Source organism: Melampsora larici-populina, assembly GCF_000204055.1.
Source record: "Melampsora larici-populina 98AG31 unplaced genomic scaffold MELLAscaffold_32, whole genome shotgun sequence".
NCBI classification, from domain to species: domain Eukaryota; kingdom Fungi; phylum Basidiomycota; class Pucciniomycetes; order Pucciniales; family Melampsoraceae; genus Melampsora; species Melampsora laricis-populina.
Genome location: NW_006768796.1, coordinates 79,993 through 100,599, shown reverse-complemented (window position 1 = coordinate 100,599; position 20,607 = coordinate 79,993). Strand labels below are relative to the sequence as shown.

At 35.8% G+C, this 20,607-nt stretch overlaps 5 protein-coding genes across 5 annotated transcripts; 2 read left to right on the top strand and 3 right to left on the bottom strand.

Moving 5' to 3' along the window:
• Positions 1 to 69: 69 nt before the first annotated feature.
• Positions 70 to 3,508, bottom strand: MELLADRAFT_37685 (uncharacterized protein; the record flags this gene model as incomplete). Its single annotated transcript, XM_007412630.1, has 19 exons — positions 70 to 216; positions 305 to 398; positions 501 to 616; positions 720 to 764; positions 893 to 979; positions 1,075 to 1,155; positions 1,257 to 1,285; positions 1,399 to 1,562; positions 1,662 to 1,686; positions 1,787 to 1,870; positions 1,953 to 2,096; positions 2,185 to 2,205; positions 2,293 to 2,403; positions 2,469 to 2,554; positions 2,654 to 2,707; positions 2,828 to 2,912; positions 3,066 to 3,129; positions 3,211 to 3,235; positions 3,330 to 3,508. Coding segments are annotated over 19 exons (1,641 nt in total), but the record flags the coding sequence as incomplete, so codon positions are not given.
• Positions 3,509 to 6,658: 3,150 nt separating this feature from the next.
• Positions 6,659 to 9,451, top strand: MELLADRAFT_108793 (uncharacterized protein; the record flags this gene model as incomplete). Its single annotated transcript, XM_007412768.1, has 1 exon — positions 6,659 to 9,451. The coding sequence occupies one exon, from the start codon at positions 6,659 to 6,661 to the stop codon at positions 9,449 to 9,451; it is 2,793 nt and encodes a 930-aa protein (XP_007412830.1).
• A 2,810-nt stretch (positions 9,452 to 12,261) lies between these two features.
• MELLADRAFT_124109 (uncharacterized protein) lies at positions 12,262 to 13,056 on the top strand (the record flags this gene model as incomplete). Its single annotated transcript, XM_007412769.1, has 5 exons — positions 12,262 to 12,421; positions 12,488 to 12,538; positions 12,598 to 12,732; positions 12,838 to 12,900; positions 12,995 to 13,056. 5 exons carry the CDS (start codon positions 12,262 to 12,264, stop codon positions 13,054 to 13,056), a joined length of 471 nt encoding a protein of 156 aa, XP_007412831.1.
• Positions 13,057 to 13,984: 928 nt separating this feature from the next.
• Positions 13,985 to 16,633, bottom strand: MELLADRAFT_117173 (uncharacterized protein; the record flags this gene model as incomplete). Its single annotated transcript, XM_007412629.1, has 5 exons — positions 13,985 to 14,061; positions 14,227 to 14,318; positions 14,400 to 14,633; positions 14,717 to 16,189; positions 16,305 to 16,633. 5 exons carry the CDS (start codon positions 16,610 to 16,612, stop codon positions 13,985 to 13,987), a joined length of 2,184 nt encoding a protein of 727 aa, XP_007412691.1.
• Positions 16,634 to 17,756: 1,123 nt separating this feature from the next.
• Positions 17,757 to 19,538, bottom strand: MELLADRAFT_65176 (uncharacterized protein; the record flags this gene model as incomplete). Its single annotated transcript, XM_007412628.1, has 4 exons — positions 17,757 to 18,402; positions 18,489 to 18,932; positions 19,155 to 19,255; positions 19,347 to 19,538. 4 exons carry the CDS (start codon positions 19,536 to 19,538, stop codon positions 17,757 to 17,759), a joined length of 1,383 nt encoding a protein of 460 aa, XP_007412690.1.
• Positions 19,539 to 20,607: the final 1,069 nt, after the last annotated feature.

Sequence of the window (20,607 nt, the reverse complement as noted above, 5' to 3'; positions counted from 1 at the left end):
TCTTTTACAGGTAAAATATCTATTCATCCAATGAAAAAAGTATTATTAGGTGAATGAAATCATCATATTCTAAGTTGAAGATAAAAACTTACCAAGTGATGGATTGAAATTAAAAAAACCACTTGGTTTTAAAGAAACGGTTAAAACTTCAACTGGCATAATTGGAAATTGTTCAGGTGTAGGTAAATGGTTTACTCCATATGTTAAATAAACGACCTATCATATTCAAAAAAGTTAATCATTCTTTTAACTTCTTTTACAAACCAGTGGGAGATTAGATGAGAAGAAATTGATTAGATCTTACAATATCTTCATTATCGATCTTCTTACTACCTTTTAACCAATCGTCTATACTATCCTCAGGTGTACTGGTAGTACCAGTAACCAATTTCCCAGCACTTTGTTTAAAGTTACCATTTTGTTTTATTCAAATCACCATCATGTAAAGATTTAAGTTTTGTTTTGTTTTTTGTTCAAAAACGAGCAAAATAAAAGCTTACGGATAAAATTGGTTCTCAACATAAGGAGTCACAAATAAATCATGTTTTGCAAATGGAGCTCTTTTTGATACCATTGAATCCATCTTCACTAACATCTTTGGTTGATCTTTACAAACCTATGATTTTAAGAATCCAAAATACACATGCGCAGAGAAGGACGAAAGCTTTATTAGTGATCCGAAGATTGGATGAGATTTGAGGTTTTGAAAGATGCTTAACGATTTTATAACCTATTGGCTCCTTAGTTGAATAATGTAATTTATTCTTTTTTGATCAGTTTGATTTGGTTTGAGTCGTAAAGATAGGTGAGTTTTTTTTTTCAAATTTTCAAGGAGTTGAGTTTGGATTAGTTGATCATGAAATCAATGAGAGATATAATGAAAAAATCTTACTGGATTGATAATTGTCCAATTCCGATCACGATGATGATCATAATCTTGTGCTCCTTCATCTGTCGTTTTCAAAACTGTTTTCTCAGACTAGCATTAAAGCCACGGAAGTGAAGAAGTAATGGGCATATCAGCTTGCACATAAATAAAAGCCAAAATTAAAAGTAATTGAAAATTTTTCTTACTGTAAATCCATTTCCTAAATAATTTTCATTAGATCCAGTTGGATTTGGTAAAGCTACTATATCTGTTTTCAAAATCGAGTTCTATTGTTTTTCGACAATACCGGATCAAATAAACATATCAACAGATTAGAGACGTACTCTGTGAACGAGTTAAGAGAAAATCAAACGAAAGAATCTCTAACCTTCTGACCATCAATCATTGGATCAATTCCTATCAAACAAAAAGAATTCCCGAAGATTTGAAAAAAATCAAATAAATCAGTTCTCAGTCAAGATCTCTTCTAACTCATTCATAACAAAGTAGAACAAGAAAAGACCACAAACTTAATGAAAAGGTATGAGTATGATATTGAGCAATGATTTGAGGAGCTACTTTAACTCCATGAGGACCAGTAGGATCATCAGGCCCTAAAAGATGTAAGTTCAATATACCCGAAAGTTTTGTATCTAAGTTAATCGAACCATCCTGGAAGAAATTCCAATAGAACCTATTTTTGATTGAAAAAATCGAAAGAGAAAGCGAGGAGGAGGGTAAGCTATTTGAGGTACAAGGGGCGTTTTTTTGTTTCTCGTGAAGGTTCACATACATGTATTCATAGTTTGCAATCGTGCCTATACTCAGTTCAAAAGTAGCTCGTAAGATACAAATACCAGTAGGTTTAAAGTATACATCAAAGAAAATGTAAAGTCGGGTTGAGAAAAGAAAACTTACAAATAAAAGAAATCACTAATTTTCTAGACCTAACCGAATGAGATCTACCACCAGGTCTAACCTCAGTATGCTTCCATAACAAACCTACACAACCCACCAAAAAACAAAGATATTAGAAAAAGGGAAAGGGAAAGAAAGAAAGAGACAGGGAAGGAAAGGAACTTACCTGCATCTTCTTCGTGTATACAAATTGCATTTTTGATTACAAGTGCTTTACCTGAATGAGATACATTGGTGGCGTTTAGGTAACGAATTTCTCCTAAACAATCACATCCTAGACTTAAGGAATTAGTTAAGTTTCCTAAACCGTCTATGATGAAGAAAAAAAGAAAAAGCGGATGTTAGGATTTGATCACGTTACTATAGATGTGTAATGGAAGAAGTTTTGTTTTTCTTACATTCTCCAACATCAAAAGCGACTGTGCAGGATGAAGAAGGAGAGAATTTCAATAGAAGGTATCAGTTTTACTGTAACATGCTTTCATTTGTGAGAAGTAATTTCTTACATTTACTATGATGAGGAGCTTCCGGTGCACCATAAGGTACAACCATTTCAACCAATGACATTCGATAAAACATGGGACGGTATACTAAAAAGTGCGAAGAATACACAAAAACTCAATGATTATCAAGAAATGATGAAATTTTGGTGGAGTGATGTTACCTCCATTGTCTTTATAACTTATTGTGTTGAGAACTAATCCTTCTCTATGATTAAAACCAACATGAATCTTCCAATTTTGCCAATACAGTTGGTTACCTTTTAATCTGTTAAATAAAAATCACTCCAAAAAGAATTAGAATTCATTTGTAGCAGGTTTGAGAAAGAAAGTTGATAAGAAAGAGAGTTGAAGATCTATGACTCACTCAAAACTTGGACCTTCAGGTTGAATAACATGAAGTGGACGTAGAGGAGGACGACTAGAATCAACTTGACGATCTTCAACCAATTCTCCATTTCCATTCCCGTTGACATGACCATTCCCATTTGTTTTTACATTACAATCTAATCCTAAATCAGAATTAGTTGGATTCTCAAACCTGAACTCAGGTAAATATTCATATCTAGTCCAAGGAGGTTTAATCCTATCTCTACCCGAAAACTTTAAAGAGTTGTCAATACTTTCTTGATCTAATCCTTCTTTTTCTATCGTTTCTTTTAAATTAAATTTCATAGCTAAAGTTGTACCAGAGCTTAATTCAGAGATATTTTTTGCTCCGTTGATGAGTTTCTTGGAATCGGGATTTGGTAATTTTCGACTTGGTGCAAAGTCTATACGAAGTAGTTTTTTCGTTAATGTATCGATTACTGGTACGAAATCCAATGGGTGGGCATATATGTTCTGTAAATCATAGGTTCGGGTCAATCAAGTAAGAAGCGTAAGAAAAATCTTGTAGATATATGATGTTGAATATTTACTCACTGCATCAGGTTCAGGTCTTGCATACCTATGGGAAGAAGGAAAAAAGCGTTTAGTAAGATTAGAAGCACGCGTTAAATTTTTTTGGGGGAGGCATGAGGAAAGATACAGAGAAAACTTACATAAGACATTGTTGAAATCTACCAGGAGAAGCGAAAGAAAGTTCAGGATCAAAACCTATGGCCCAACCATCACAAGCGATTTGATCAGGTGAAACTCCCACTTCTTGACATAGTTTTTGTATATGTTTATTGGATCGAATCAAATCTTCTGCTTCATCAATTTCTTCTGGTGAGATCAAAAGATGAGTATTTGGTGGTAAGATTTGTATTGGTGAGTGTAAGATTGGATTCTTTGGATCTTGAATTGGAAATTTTATGTTTAGAATATAACTTTTTCCTGATGGTGTTGAGATTGCTGCTAGTTCACATAATCGATCTGGTCTAATTCGAGGATGATCGCTTGATGCGTTTAGATAGCTCAAGACATCTGCTTTGGGTGGTTCGAGGAGAGTGGCTGTGTTGATCTGTGAGGAGAATTGCGAAAAAGAGTTGCGACTTTAGCCTTTATGACCTTTTTTCTTTACATGGCTGAGAGTTCTTGAGCAGAAGATGTACAAGGGTTCACTCACAATCACTGAAGGTTGATTGAAATCTTGCTTCAAGACGCCTATAAAGTTTTGAAGATAATGATCAGAAGAAAAGAAGTCAGTAAAACAGATCACAGAAGCAATAGGAAAAGAAAGCAAAAGTGAACAAAGAATGAAAGAAAGACTTACGAATAGCAAAGGCAGTAGCTAATTCAATCTCCTCGACCGTTAATGGATCTAATGGATGAAATATATCATCTCTATCAGCTTCAATCTCACAGCCAGTCTTTTTCATCTTGACTTCAAAAAGAACTTCAAAAAAGGGAAATGTTGATGAAGATGAAAGTAATCTAGAATCCGATCTTTAAACTCTCACAATAAGAGAAAACAAAACTATGATGATCGAATGAAAGTATCCTTTGGTTTTGAAGCACCATTCCAAGTATAATCTGTTTTCTGATAAGAGCTCACTTATATAGCGTTGGGGTTTGCTTGGAACATGTCTACTCCACATCAGCATGTACATTGGTAGATTGCAGTGTACAAAGATAAACACCGCAGAGCTCTTTTAGATTGCGGAGAGAGGGGTTGGCAAGTTTGCAGCAGCTTCAATGCGGGGCTTCTCTTTCTTTTCCATCCTAATCTCTCACTAAATCTCTTGGTAAAGAGGCCTGATTGGTTAAGCGAGCGATGTAAGACTTGAAGGGTGTAAACGATGATACTTTGCAAATCGACAGAGACAGAGAAGGTGATTTGGTTAACTCATTGAGGACTTCGCTTGTTCATCGAGTTCGATTGATAAAACGCTTCACATTTGGTTCGTTTGATGGTTTGTTTTCAGGGTACAACACTTGCTAACCACTTTCAACTTCTTCATGCATGGCGAGACGAGTTCCGGAAAATTGAGTTTTTGAGGACCACCTTGGGTTCTCAGTGCATAAACCGGTTATCTCATCAATCCATACCAAGTAAATTCGATTAGAATACAACATCGATTGAGTCGGCAAGAATAAAACTTGAAACTAATCAGAAGGGCTTCATGAAGGTTTTGATATACTTGAAGACTTTACTCACTCTTCAAATCATGAATCACCTTTCGATTGCTGCATTCTCATTTCCCCTCCTTCCAAACCTATTCAGATCGACGACCAAGCATATATCGAGTTCGCTAAGAGCTGATGAAGTGATTGGGTTGCAAAATTCCAAAATCGTTGACATCACATCTTTGTTCATACCTCGCAAAATTACCTCACCATCCTCAACTGTCACACGACCCCCAGGCCACCGCCAGACCATGACATACACCCAAACAACTCAAGAAGTCACATCTCCGTACATACAACTCCGCAATTCACTAGAATTCACCTCCAGAGTCCGCATTGTAGACCATTTCCCACTTCGTAAGAGATGGTTGAGGTTCATCTGTCTTTTAACCTTGAGACAAGATGCCTAAAATCGAATTTCAGGCGAGTTTAAGTATGCAGAATGATCGTGTTTCTATATATCAGAGGCAGTATTATACACAACCAGTTGAAGTACATTGTTTTGTAACGATGATCATATAGTACCAAAACATCTGCATACATTGTACGTATTACTTGAATTAAATCAAGGTAAGGATTTGATGAGGATTGACTTGTTCATAGTGAGGGTTCAAAATTGATGAGAACAAAGACAAGGAACGTCATCACTTTGAAAGATTTTCCGTTTTGCTTGTATTGTAAAGATAAGAATTAGTAGGTCAAGGTTGATCTATAAGGTCATCGTCGACAGGTGAGGCAACGTCCAAGCATATTTCACACGTCAAGATCCGTTGAAACTCGATCCTTTGTACGTGCTTAGGATCGATCAAGTCATTTACCTTTTTTATATGTACAATAAAGGAGATATGAATCTTGGTCGTCCAAAAGCTGGTACTTGACTTAAAGGAAGGTAAGGCTTCAGTGGTTATCAACTGAGAGAGAGAGGGATGATATCATGACATTGACTACTTGTGCTAAGGGAAAAAAATCACTACGATGACGAAAGGAAAAGTGAACCTGTTCATGTATTGTAAGTTCGGAGTTGGTCAAGATAAACTTAAAGAAAAAAAACTTTTAAAGATTGTCTGTCGGACGTCCTACCAATCATGATAAAGATAAGAACCAACAGGTCAAAGTTGATAAGGACATCGTCCCCTGATAACATCAAGACTGGGTTAGATAAGTACGTGATCATCATCATGTCAAGGTTCGTTGAAACTCAATTCTATTACGTTATTAAGGATCAACTGATCCATTTACCATTTCTTTATCGTAAAAAGAAAATATCATTGACTTGATTATGAAACATGATAAGAAAAAATTGAAAAACCTACTGCGTTGATGATCTCAAACATTTCAAGCATCTATACATTGATAATCTGTTCCAACGTCATTCACGAAGCTTAAATATATATTGACTTTACTTTTTGAATTTGGTGTAAGATAAACTGGTTGGTTTTAATAACGCAGTCAATCGATTCAATTTCCGGCTCGTTTTGTCTCCTCACGAGTCGGAGTAATTTCGGAGAATCTCGGAGACACATCTTCATTCTGGTGCTTGTGAGTAGAAACTCTTGATTGGCTTTTAAGCTTCTGGATTTGTAGACAAAGCTTGTTGTGTTTATTCATCTTAATACTTAAATCAAAAGAAGTCTAGAGCTTTGATTTAGATTTGAGAAACCTGTTGGGCTCTTTGGTTCTTGGAAAAAATCTATAGGGATATCTTTTACAATCGCTTTTGGTGAGATAAAACTCGGTTGATCATTCTCAAGTTTGAACACAAACCAGCAAATAAATTCTTGATCAATTGATTTTCTCCTTCAATAGATCAAATTCAAAAATGAAGTCATATCAAATATGGATATCTTATTACCTTTTTATGATCTATACATTAATCAACTTATCTACTTCACATCCATTAAGCTTGATTAAAGAGAATGGATTGCTTGACATCAAGAAGATGGATCATCAACTTTCTTGCAGTGAATCTCATGATCAAATCAACAACTTAAGTAAAGGTGATCAATTTCATTCAGCTGACTTGAAAAGGGAAAACGAAGTTGTCAGACCTTCACCCTCAGGAGTTCATATTTCGAAACCCAACAAAATTGATGAAGCACCAGGAAGGATGGAGGACATAGTTGCACCAAAGGATGATGACTTGATGACTTTGAAAGATCAGTTGAAGAAAGATGAACAAACTGCAATGGAAAAAAGTAATAACAAAGAGCTCAAAAAGACATGGTTACGAAAAACGCTTGAATTGATACTACTTCCATACAAATCAATCAAAGGTATTTTAAAGTGGGTAGGTAATCGAATTCATTCATTAAGAAATCATTCAAATGAACCGATTAAAAAACTAGTAAAAGATCCAAGTGAAGAAAAAAAGATGATCAAGAAGATTAATAGATGTGAGTTTGATGAGTTTAAGGAAGAATCAAATTCAGAGAAAACTCATTTGAATGAAGTAGATGAGATTGAACGTTCTGAATTGATTGGATCTAAAGGTGAAGGAATCATTGCGGCTATGAGGCACAGGAAAAAGTATGCAACTGCCCAAAATTCAATGTTGTCTAAACTTTCTAGACCTGATGATGAAATGAAAACTATCATTCATAAAGAAAATGAAAAAAAAGAAAATCTTTTAGATATGGATGGAAGGTTTTTGGAGTTTAATAGGAAAAGAAAACAGATAGAAGAAAATGATGAATTGATTCAAAAACAATCAAAATCATTTTTAGATGAAAAAATTGAAAACAAATCCAATCAACTTTCAACTTCAACAGATCAAATTAAACTATCCAATTTATTCAATCAAGGAAAAGGTTTAATGAAATCCACTTTTGGTGATGATGGATATATAAGAAAGTATGCCAAGAAATGTTCAAACCTTCTTGAAAGACTTGCAGGAGATGATGAAGAAATGTTCAGAAAGTATCAAGAAGAAGAAAAAGGTTTTAAAAAAGGTTTAAATCAAATCCAACACTTTGATCAATTACATTTGACTATTGAAGAACCTTTGATTGATATTCATGATGAATTGAATCAATTTTCCTTGAAGATCAAGTTACCTATGTTCAAAGAATTAAAAATGAATCAGTATGATGACTTTTTGTCTATACTTGCTAAAAATTACCAGTTCAGATTGATTGAAGAAGAGGAGAAGGAACACCAAGTTACAGGGCCGGAATATGGTTCAACTTCCAAACAAGTATTAATTGATGTACACACTAAACAAAGGTCAAGAGCTGAAGGGGTACTTGAACATCCATTGGGAATTGAAATTGATGACCCATTTCCAAATGAAATCATCAGAAAAAAATTAGATTCACATGATTTATCTACCAACCTTCAATTTCATACCGAAAATAAAATTCCTAAAAGCTCATCTGATTCTTTGATCAAATCATTTTATCCAAATTCTTTGATGTCAATGTGGAAAAGACATCAAAAGATGAGAGCATTAGATCCATTATACGCTTTTGTGACGTTAAAGAAAGATTTATTGATGTCAAAGTACCATTGGTTCGTCAACAAATTTAATAAAGAGAACCAATCAGGAAGCCCAATATATAAAGTAAAAAATTTAGCAGGTAATCAGATTTCTGAGATAACAGATTTGAAGATGAGTGTCGAGCATGAATTGGCAAAGTCTTCTGGTATGAGTGGACTTGAAGGATTTGAGAAATGGCCCAAAACAAGTTCAACACAAATTCCTCAAAGTGAATCTGTTGAATCATTTTCTCCTACAATAGATCCAATACAAAATTTACTTGGAAAGTTTGGAGAGATTTTTAAATCCAGAGTGATGAAAACCAAAGACATGAGGGTAGATTTAGGATTAAGTAAATTGAAAGGAAACTTGAAAAGCCGTCTAACCAATATTTTCAAGTCAAAGAAAGATTGGTTTAGAGGAAAAGATGTGGTTCCTAAAGGAAAAAGAAATGGTTATACAAGAGAAAGACTTGATCAAGCAAGAAGAACAATTAACAGGGTTTTAGGTTATCAGAAAGATCTTGATGGTGAAAAAGATTTTAAAAGTCATAATGAAATTGTTCCACATATAATTCAGCAGGAAAAATCCAATGAGATGAGAATGATCACTGCAAAAAATGAAATCTTTGATTGGGCTAATGCGCTGAAATCACAAAGGGATAAAAGAGCTAGGGAAGTTTCAAACAAATTGATTTTACCTCTCTTCACAATCCTTAAGGATAAAACCAGTTGGTTATCTTCTGAGATGGATGTATGGAAGTTGAAAGTTTTGAAAAAAGTCTTACACCCTCAAAAGTTAAACAAAGAGCCAAAGCTCTTGCTTACATTACCATCACCTCAAGTTAAACAACCTAAGAAAAGAAAAATAAGTAAAGTTAATTATTATCATGAGACACAGAAAAAGATAAGAGTCAACAGAGTTTTGAATTCCATACAATCTTCAGATGAAAAGGAAAAGGTAGAGAAAGAGGAACAAGAAGTGAAAGAGACTACAGGTGATATCATTTCAGATGCAGAGGAAATTGAAAATCAGAATGAAGGTAATACAAAATCTTGGAGACTATCATATCTTTTGAGTCCAATAATTAAAGATCGTGTAGAATTCTTTGAGAAATTGAAAGAAATCAATCAATGAATTCTTGATACAAAACTTAGAGTAAATGTATGTACATAGTCTCATCATTTTTCACTGATTCATTTGAAAGATATCCCCTGTCAATGATATAATTGCCTTTTGAGATCTATTGTGAAAAGGACTATTTAGAGCCCTCGGAGCGGTATCCGGCGCCCCCTCTCGGGTCGGACACCAGGCTACAAACAAATCAGGCGCCCCTTTTTAGAAAGAGGGGCTCCCTATTGGGGCTCCCACATTATTTATTTCATCTCCGTTATCCTCCATTGTTGCTCGAAGAATTTACTCTTTTGCATGTACCCGGCATACCCTTAACCTTAAAGGAACTATCTGAAGTGAGCAAAGTACAAGACTGAGCCATTGTCACTTTGATGATAGTGCGATGAGCTGAGCTCGATAAGCACACAAGACCGTATGCATTGGCATGAAGATATCTTAAATTAACAGCATAGATAGACATAGGGGTTTCATACAAGGATATTGGTCATACAACATAAAATGATGCATAGGTAGATGACAGATCCTATTGACTGGAGTAAAGAGATATGAAGCAAAAAAAGGAGATCGTTGTCGCCTTGAATATGTTAGCTCAACTCTACTCCTTTGAGTTCAAATTGAGACTGTCCGAATCAAAAAAGAATATATCGAGAAACGTTTTCAAGCTGACATCTGTCTTGTATGAGTAAATTTGATGACTCATTCAGCTGGGCCCTTGAGATTGATATCAAATTCCTGAAAAACAAGTGCAGAAATCAGTATAAGCAATGATTTGGTGATATATACAAATGAAACTGTTTGAACAAACCAGATTTTTTCATCGCAAGTTGATTGGTGAGCGAGACAAGATTGAACACCATACGGTTCAAGAGCTTTGATTGATTAATGATCAAGAACTTCAACTTCAGGATCATCAAGTTGTGGGTTTTGCTTTCAAGCCGTCTCGTTCAAAAGGCCTTCTTGAGATTTGATCTAGCGGGATTGCACAGATATTTTCGAATCTTATCAAACTGGTTTCTTGTGTCTATAAATGTGAGTTAGATTTTCATGCTACTCATCCCAAATCCAACAGATACACTCCATTCTCTGTGAAAAGACTTGATGTCACATAGGTGTTGATCAATCTTGAATCTTCATTGCTGCAATCCTTCTTTTTCCATGTTTTGATTCTCAAATTTTAAGGTTGTTGCTACAAGGCTATTGGAATGAAGGCGTGCAATTGTTGTTGTGATAGTGTAACTTATCATGGTAAGTTGATGAGCGTGATTCAAGAGAGTCAGAGGTTGTTGGCATGTGTATGAAGTGGTTCAAGGTTGTTGGTGTCGGTTTGAAGTTTGGAGATGTGATCAGTGCAAAGAGGGAACAGGGAAAAAGTAAACTCCGACATGGGAAAAGAGTTCGAGATAGGGGAGAGGGGACCTGTCACCTCCTACATGTGTATATGCGTATGCACTACTTTCATGAGAGTCAAGGGGCCCAATGTCCGTGCAGTCATGGGGCCGGTCTGGGCACAAAAGAACTTTGAAGCCCTTTCATTTGTTTCAGTGATCTTTGTTGCCCCATCATGGGTGAGGGGGCATCAAAAAAGTAAATTAAGGGCGCATATGAGAAGTTTTGCCCGCTTAAGGGAGCCCTCAAGGAGCCCTCAAGGTCCGACTGTGCGAAATATAGGCTAAAAACAGTCGGGTGTGATCGGGTCACGCGGGTTTTGGTGAAACCCCGGGGGGCTCCGGATATCAGCCGAGGGGGCGATAAATAGTGGGATCCTTGTGAAAAATGAAAGGTGGGTCACACAAGAAAAGACAAGTTGAGATCCCTACAATGAACAAAGTTCCAATTGGTTACAAATGAAGTAATCATTTTGCCTGTCCTTCTGACCCTAGTACTATTGATATATCTATGGTGTTCAAACCTCAAAATTAATTCATGCAGGTTTTGTGCAAGTTCTGTGCCAGATATGAATAGAACTTGCACGGAACTTGCACAAAACTTGCAAGAGTCGGTCTCGCACGGTTTTTGCACGGTTTGAACACAATAACTCGGGTTGTCAAAAAAATTAATGTGCAAGATTAGTGCAAAAAATCTTGCACGGATCTTGCACAGATCTTGCATGTCGGTCTTGCACAGTTCTTGCACAGGTTTGAACACCCTAATCATTTGGGGATGGATATGTCGATGATGGAATCAGTTTGATTTTCTGATTTAAAAAAGGAAATCTTCATATAGCTTTCCCGTAAGTATACCTCCTTCCAAATGTAACAAAAATATGGTGAATAATGCAACTTGTGAGTTTCATGACTCTTGAGTCTTAGATGTGAGGTCATTTATATATATCAAGCTTAGTAAATTGCATTTTTAACCAGAGGAGAGTGTTGTTAAATATTTTTGTAATTTAAATGAATTCAATTTCAAAAACACTTGTCCAATTCTGAACAAGTTTTCCCTCAAAAAAATTCGGCGCTTCTCAACTTTGGCAAGCATGATGCAATCTGAATCGACTGTATGTAAAATTGTACATACATATATTATATTGTATTTATAGGTGGGCTGGAAGGCTTGAATGTAGAAACTTGATCAAATCGGTGGAGAATTTGAACTTTCTAAGATCTTCCATCTATCCACGAATCACCAGAAATTTGAGTGATCCAGTAGGTCTACGTGATCATTCAAGTCTTGTTCCCTTTTTCCAAAAGCTGATTCTTTGAATCTGATCTTTCAAGTTCATTCATCAAGCCCAACCCAATATAATAACACATTTCTTCATCCAATCTATTCACACTCTTTTCTCCTTTCTAAATTCATTTTTCCAAATCCCAATGTTATTCTTCATACTTTCAGTTTTCTTCTTGGTTTCTATGAATCTCGTTGAGATGACCCTTACCAAGTCTCCTACCTACAAACATCGAAATATCAAACGTCAAGGAGGACAAACCATGAGTTGTTCATTATATGATGACGCTCATACTGAAGGAGCATGTGAGTTTTTTCCGAATCATCTTGGATCGTAAAACAAAAGCCTAAGCTGATCATTCCTTTCATCAGGGTGTAACCGTTCTCATATGTGTGTTGGTGGTTGCGAAGGTCCTTATATCAGTAAGTAACTCATTCAAGATTTCCGTCATTAGCTTTGACATATCGATTACCATTCATAGCCGCAAAGGATTGTTTAGAGATCAATGAAAATACCGACGCTTTGGGCACCCCAGTGGTATCAGGAGTTGAAATCATTCATGTGGAGAGCGTTGTGTGTACTGTTGCTTATGATCATTATGCTAGGGGAACAAAAGGTAAGTCATCATCGAGATGAGCTTGATTGATTGATTGAGCTTCTTGAGTTCCTAAACCAACACTGAAGCCTTTCTGAACTTCTCACTCTTTTCTTAAAACAATAGCTTGTAATACGGATACTAAGACTTACTCGTGTAAGGGTGAACCTATGGGCGGAAGTCACGCAAGTAAGCTGAAGTCCAATCCTTTATCTTCTTAACCAAAACAGAAGCATGAGTGAAATTACATAGATCACTGATGACTTTTTTCTTCTCAAATCAGTCTGTCATAATTGTCTCGATACCAGTCGTTTACTTGACCAAATGATGATGGAACACGAATAAACCATTCTTGCGACTTGCTATCAAAACTTTCTTCACGTTTCTCATAGATGAGATTCATCATATCATAAGTACTCTGACTCTCTTCTAAGATATCAGTTCAATTCTTTATGTGTGTCAGGTACATGATTTGAGTGTCTATCTCCTACATATCTCATGTTTCAAGTTTTTCAAAAAATCATTTAAGACCTTTAGCTGAACTGTGATTCAGTGTAATACCACTCCTTTATCCCACTTTCTTTCTACTTATTAGTCAAATGACTATCTTTATCCTTTTTGTTTTTGTTTTCACTTTGATTTATTCTTTCAAGGACCCGAATCCTGAACGCGGGGTTTTTTATCAAAATTTATTGAGTGGGATTATATTACATTTGTTGAAGTTAGTTGCAGGGATGCTTTTTTATTTATTTTAGACTTGGGTTGGCTACTCTCCTTGTGAGCAAGAAGTGATTTTCTCTCATCAACTGAGAGTGAGGTGTGTGATCAGGTATAGAAAACTTCCTGTTACGCTTTAAGTTTCAATCAACATTGCCCAAATCTGTTTGAACTTTGCAGTGATGAAGTATGTATGATCAAACATCTTTCACATTATCACAAACATTCAAAATCAACCAAACTTAAACCAAGCTTGATCTTGATCAAACTCCAATTCCATTAACCAACAATCCTTCCCTCCGATCCCAAATACCTTTCAAACCTCGCAAAACATAGTCTCCTCTTTATCTGATTCTCATACAATGCAAACCACACTGTCACAACTCAAAACGCCTATAAATATTCCTTCACGTAAAATAATTCATGTAAAAAACAAAGTAATTGCACCATAAACAAACTTCACCCTGCTTTAAAAAAATCAAAAAAAAAAATCGAAAAAAAACATAAAAAAGAGATAATATGAAACCCATAAAGAATTTTTTAATACAAACAAATTCTACCAAAAATTAATTATAATCAACAAAATCTCTCTTGATAGTTTCTTGTTCAAGTGTTTATCTAAAACTCCAAAACCTATCATCATCAAAAAAAAAAATAACCAACCCAAAGTAATAAAGATATAAATAAATAAAAAAGAATATTTTCTCAGGCGGTCTTTTTCTTTGGTTTTTTTTCATAATCCAAAAATCTCTTCTCTCTTTTCCAAAACCAAAGCTTCAATCCAACCAAACAATAAACTTTCCAACATCTTTTCCCATCCATCTTCACCTCTTGAAACCACTTTCGGTTCGAACCCTTGAGATTTAATTAAATATCTCAATTTCAAAGCTCTACGAAGATGATGATGAAACCCAACCAAAGAAAAAAAACAATCAGTTTCGTGTGAATTCAAGAGAAAACAAAGAACTTACGCAGCCCAAACTCTTAAATTATCCATCCTTCTGTAAGTCAATCCGATTCGTTCGTTCGGATCAGAACTAGAACTAGAATGATTTTGATTCTGATTGGAATGAGATGTGATGATAGAAAGATTTCTTTGTTCAAGTTCAATAACATTATGTATACTTTGACTAGGAATAAATCCCCAAGGTCGATGAGACTGTCTCAGAGCGATATTATAAGCTATACAAACTAACATTCCATCCCTAAATACCGTCCCCGCCCAACAAAAAAAAAAGTAACCTCTTCAGTGTATGTACAGATGTGAAGGGATGATTGAAAGGCTTACGATAAACATTTTAGGAAATCGGTTCGTGATTCGATAGGTGATTTTAAATGAGAAAGATGATCAAATGGTAAAAAGAATCGAAGACATTCGTATGCTCTTATTAACTTCTTTAGGCCCCGATCTTCTTCATTTGCATTCTCTTCTAGTTCTTCTTCTACTTCTTCTCTCGCCCATTTCTCTAATGGATTCTCTTCATCTTCTTCTTCCGCTATCTCTTCTTCACTCTCTTCTTCTTTTTCTTCTTGGATCGAGATCCCTGGTACACCCGTTTCATTAGGTTTAGAAGAATTAAACATCTTCTTAAACTTATTCTGTTGAGTTTTAATCAAAGGTAATCCTAATCCGATAGAATTTCCACTCGATTTATGTTTCAGATTAGGATTAGGATTAACAGATTGAAATGAAGATGGACGTCGATTGATAATCGTAACACCTTCTAGAACTCCATCAACAGCTTCAAGCCATCTTTTCACCACCATAGCTTCTTGTCTCACATCCTGTAATCCAAGATCCGATCGATAATCCCAACTTAAAGCAGGTAACAAATTTGTCGAAGTGGAGATAGATGAAGTCGAATCTTCTGTACTTGTGTCGATTATCAAAGGTGGTGTGTCTGATGAAAAATCAGGTGAAGAGGATGATGATGAACTTGTGATGGTTGATTGGAACGGTTCGGTTGGGGTGGCTGATCCGGGAATCCGGTACCTGAATTCGATTTCTTTTAAACATCCTAAAACGTCCAATGAAGTTCTTCTTAACACACTTAATGGATCTTCTTTACTTTCTTCAACTTGATGATTGTTATTATTATTGTTAGTTTGATGGAATTTAGATGGAAGTCGTTTTTTAAAAAGTGCAAATGGATCAATCAAAGAAGCTCTAGAGAAAGGTTTATGAGACGAATGATGAGCCGAAGCACTAGTAGACCTAAACGGATTCAAAACCGATTTCGAAATCCTAGGTCTAGCAGAAGTAGATAATTCTAAATGAGAGATCCTACTTTCCAAACCACCTTGAGTTGAACCTGGTTTTGAAGTAGATTCAATCAAATCAAGATCCGGTAAAGTAAGGATAAACTTTTGAACCGATCGAACCGCTCCGGTAGTAAGAGCCAAAAGATTGACCACAAAATCATCTTCAGTAGGTCTTAGAGCTGGACTCGTACTATTCGAAGTTCTTTCTTGATCTGAAATTGATCGATTCGATTGAGCTGATGAAACTCTTCTCATCGAAGTCAATTCAATCAATCCCCAACTCTCACAAACTTGATCTAATTGATTCATGACTTCTCTTCGGGCACTTTCTAAATCGGTTAGGTTCGGTAACGCTCTTCCGGGTGGAAAGTATGGTTGACTTGGCATAGGTGGGGGTGGTAAAGGTGTGGGTAATTCATCAAACTCTTCTTCTTCTTCTTCTGTTAAAGTTGTCGTCGTACCTGGAATGGCTAATACTAAATTTTTATTTTGTCCAGGTCTACCCAACAAAAACAAAACAAATACAAACAAATCAGTCTTTCAACGTCTTAAAGTTCATCAAAACGGATTTAGATTGTGTTTTTCAGGGTGTGGGTGTTTAGGATAATAAATACCTATCTTTACTTGCTAAACCGTGTTTTACAAAATAATGTTGTAAATGAGCAATTGAACCTAAAGCCATCACCGAATCCCTTTTAGCAGCCGAACGAGAGAATTGTCTTGGAGTTTGAGGCGTATAATATGCTCTACGAGATCTAGTTGACATTCTTGAATCTGTGATTCGTGTGGTTGAGAAATCATCTTGGTTTGAGCTTGTAGTTGTGGTTGTGATGTTGATTTGGTTTGATGATGATGATGATGATGGTTGAGGGAATGGGATATTATTGTTTGATGATGATGATGGTTTGGTATTTGATGACATTTTGTTGCTTGTTGCTTGATGAATGAATGATAGTTGAGTGGTTCTTGAAGAAGTGTTGTGGTCCAATCGGTTTTAAATAAAGCTTGGTGGTAAGCTTATCTTAAGACTTTACTTAACTTAACTTAAGCATGGTGTGTTGGTAACGATGAATTTCTCAATTCAGGACTCACTCACTCTCACTCACACGCTTGGGGGCTAAAATACCACAAAGCTTGAAGAAGGCTCATGCACTTCCAGCATTAAAGAGGTTCCCAGATGGGAATATGGGTCCTAGTGATCAGATTCCCATTCTGCTACTGTTACACAGTTCCATGAATATTGCCTGAGTAGCCATTGTGATATATGTAGTCAATATTTTGAAATGTGTGTCTCAATCTGAACAAAGTTACAGCATGTATTACACATGATTTTCTTATCTAGATGATCAGATAACTGAGCGGACCTGTATGTAGCTGATAGCTAAGGATTTACTCAGATGTTTGCACATATGTAGTGTATGCTTTATGGCTCAGATGTGCAGTGCGAGATGATGTGATGCTCCATTCTTCTCTCAATGATATTCCCAGCCTAGGTCATGTTCCGACCAGGGAACCTATTTAATGCTGGCAGTGATGAATCGTGAATCGTGATAGAAGTATACCCCTCATGGCATCGCTATGACTGAACAGTGAACACCAGTTGGTTCAATGCATTGGGCGCGTTTCCCCCTCGAGTAATAGAGGTTGACTTGAAAAGATTTCTCTGACTCTTAAACACAAACTCTTACATCAAAAAGAATGTCCAATCGCCTAAGAATCAAAGAATGATAAGAAGCTATATTTGACAACTATATACATTTCATGAACAAGGATTGATAGGAATCAAGTAAAAAATCACCTAAATTGAAATGAAAAAAAATCAAGAGCATATAATAAAATCATTGAAGGATTCGATAAGTATGTACATGAGTGTTGAAAAAATAAATCATAAATGTTTTTGGAATCAGAGATACGATTGTGGACTTGGAATGACTCATGGTCAGCTTCAGAACACAAAGAAAAAAAGTGAAAAGAAAAGAAGATAATCTAGAATCTTTAATCCGAATCCCAAAAAAAAGAAAATTGATAAATCATATAAACCAGTAAGAGAATGAAGTATAATTGATTTAATCAGAACGATTTGTAAGTTGAAGTTTAGCTTCAAACACTAAACCAAAACACCAAAAAAGAGTCAAGAGAGAAGCCCAAACCAAACTTTTAATAATATTTAACTTCAATGCATCTTTGACAATAGGACTGATGATTTTAGTTAAAGGAGAAAAGACAGAAGTCTTGGGTAGTTCAGGTCTTAGTTTAAACCAAGTTTGATGATGAGACGTTAATTTATTTGATTCTTGAAAGAAGTTTAAGGGGTCTAATTGGTTTGGATGGTTTGCTGATAGGTTTCCATAACTGATTAGGACGGGTGAAAGTCTTGGATGAGTGAGATCTGTTTCTTCAGAATGATCAGATCTAGTAGGTGATCCGAATTTGAAAAAGATTGAAGTGTTCTTGAGCGTGATGAAATTCACTTCATTAGGATCAGGAACTCCTTTTAATAATTCCCAAGAATGGATTTGTCGATACGATCCAAAGAGATAGATGATAGGACAAGTACGATATAAACCTGAAACCAATGTACTCAATGATAGCCAAAATAAAGGAGTGATCAGTAGTCTTAGATATCTTTGTGATGGGTTGATGAGGATTAGGGAGACGATGAGGATTGAGAGGGTGATGCCTGTTAAGCCTAAGCATATTGCAAATGCAATCCTGTGAAGTGATTGATAAGATTGCGCTCGTTGAGTTAGGGACTGTGATTAAGAGCAGGAAGATGAGTTGATAGTTAGTTTACTTACCTACTATCATCAGCATTTCCCTCAGTACGGATCAACCAACGTCTCATACTTTCTTCTAACATCAAAAAAGTTTCTTCTCTAACATGTCGAAAGATTGAAGGATCAGAGGTCACCAAGATATCTAACAGAATCTTCCTTTTAACTTCGTATGAAAGGTTAAGTTCTAGAATCGAGTTCGAATTGAAAAACGTTTGCACTGCAATCGATTTTGAAATAAGTAAATCTTGTGGTAAAGGTGTATGAAGTGAAATGTTGGTATGTTGATTTGAGATTTCGAAATTGATGGGTGAAAATGGTTGATGATCAAATCGAGGACTTCTTGAGGAATTTTTATAACATGGTGTATCTTGTGAGATTTCTTTTGATCTACTGGCTTTTTCGGATGAGTGTTGTGCTAAGCTTTTTTCCCATTGACGATAGTAACGCGTATAATCTTGAAGCCATCTACATATTTTGAAGAAGACAGTCAGCGTCAAGCTTCAAAAGCGCGTTTTATGAAAACCTCATTAGTCTTGAATTGACGTTGAACATACAGATAGAAGAATCTTATAAGAAGGAGCCATGTCAGGTAATAGTATCATGATCAAGCAAAGAATGGATAGGTTCAACAACATCAGTGATCACATCATTTTCATAGAGTTATAGAAAAGCCAAAACCAAACTCACAAATTCTCTGGACTCTTCTCAACATGAATAAGGTAATCTTCAAATTCTTTTAAAGTCAAGGGTGGTAAATGTTCACCTTTTAAAATATCTTTTAACTGAATCTAAAGAAAAGAAAAAACCAAAACCATCAGTGATCTTCTTTATCTGATCGCAAACCAAAGGTGGTGGACAAGATAGGTTATTACTACTCACTTGATTCATAGGTGTACTGATCAGACTTCTAACTTTACGAAAACTACTACTGTTACCATTAATCGATTTAGTATTTCTTTCTAAATCATCAAAATGAGGTTTAAGTCGCCAAAGGTTAAAGAATTTGGTTTGTGGTTTGGTTGTTGATTCACATTTAGACTCAAAGTGAGCGTTATAAGATCCAGCACTCATGATTCGTGAATCCAATAGGTGAAAGATCGAAAAGGTCGGAATTAAAAAAAATTGTATAGATATACTCGTCTTTGTTATAATTTAGTAGAAGTGCGAAAAGAAAATCATCAGAATCACTATAAAAAAATAAAATCAATCTAACGAAGAGTAGAATTGAGATTAGGTTGGTTTTTAGGGAAGAGTGGAAAATACAAATTCAAACGAAAACAATGGCAGAATGACAATCGGTTTTGAACTCGTCATTAGTTTATTACTAACGTGATTTTAAATCTATAACAAAGAAAACGAACCAACCAAAGATGCATTGTAGAACAAAGGCAAAAAAAAAATAAGCAAAGAGAAATCTTTGAAAAGAAGAATAGGTAAGAAGGACCTGATCAACACCATGCAACGGGTCATCAACCTTGGTGATATGTCTCGGCTGAGCTGAAGTTTTGTCTGTACCTGCTTCTTCTGGTCTATGATAGTAAAACCTTTAGATGATGGGCATTCGTCGAGGGAAATATGATATGTTTTTAGCCTTTCTAATTAGCTCACAACTAGATCTTGTGTATCGAATAGAAGAATATTCATCGCATAAGAAAATATTAGTGATCCAAAACTGTCGATACAAAGGGAGTGCTATTTTTTTGTTTGGCAGGAAGGAATTTTCAATCGTCCGATTTATGATCACAAGTGCGGAGTTGATTGTTAAAGGTAAAAGGACACAGGCGTAGTTGTGTCAATCCGGTAACTTGATAAAAAAATTATATTGCAAAGTTGTAGTTCCTGTAGTCTAAAAGCCTATTCACAACATACATCTCGGATGAAAGGTCGCCAGGAGAAAAAGACTGGTATCAGAAGAAACAGATTCGATAGGTAGAATAAAAACAAAGGATGGAGGCCCCCGGCAAGCCCGAGAAGGGGTTCTACTCGAAATCAGCATAGCTCATCACTCCAGGAGTCCAGATCCGCCGTAATTTTTTACAAACTCCTCTCTTCATAGATGGTCCTGACGAACACACTTCTAAAACTGGGAGGCACTTTAGGGCGATATCTACCACAGGCTCTGGGATACTCTTTTTTTTTT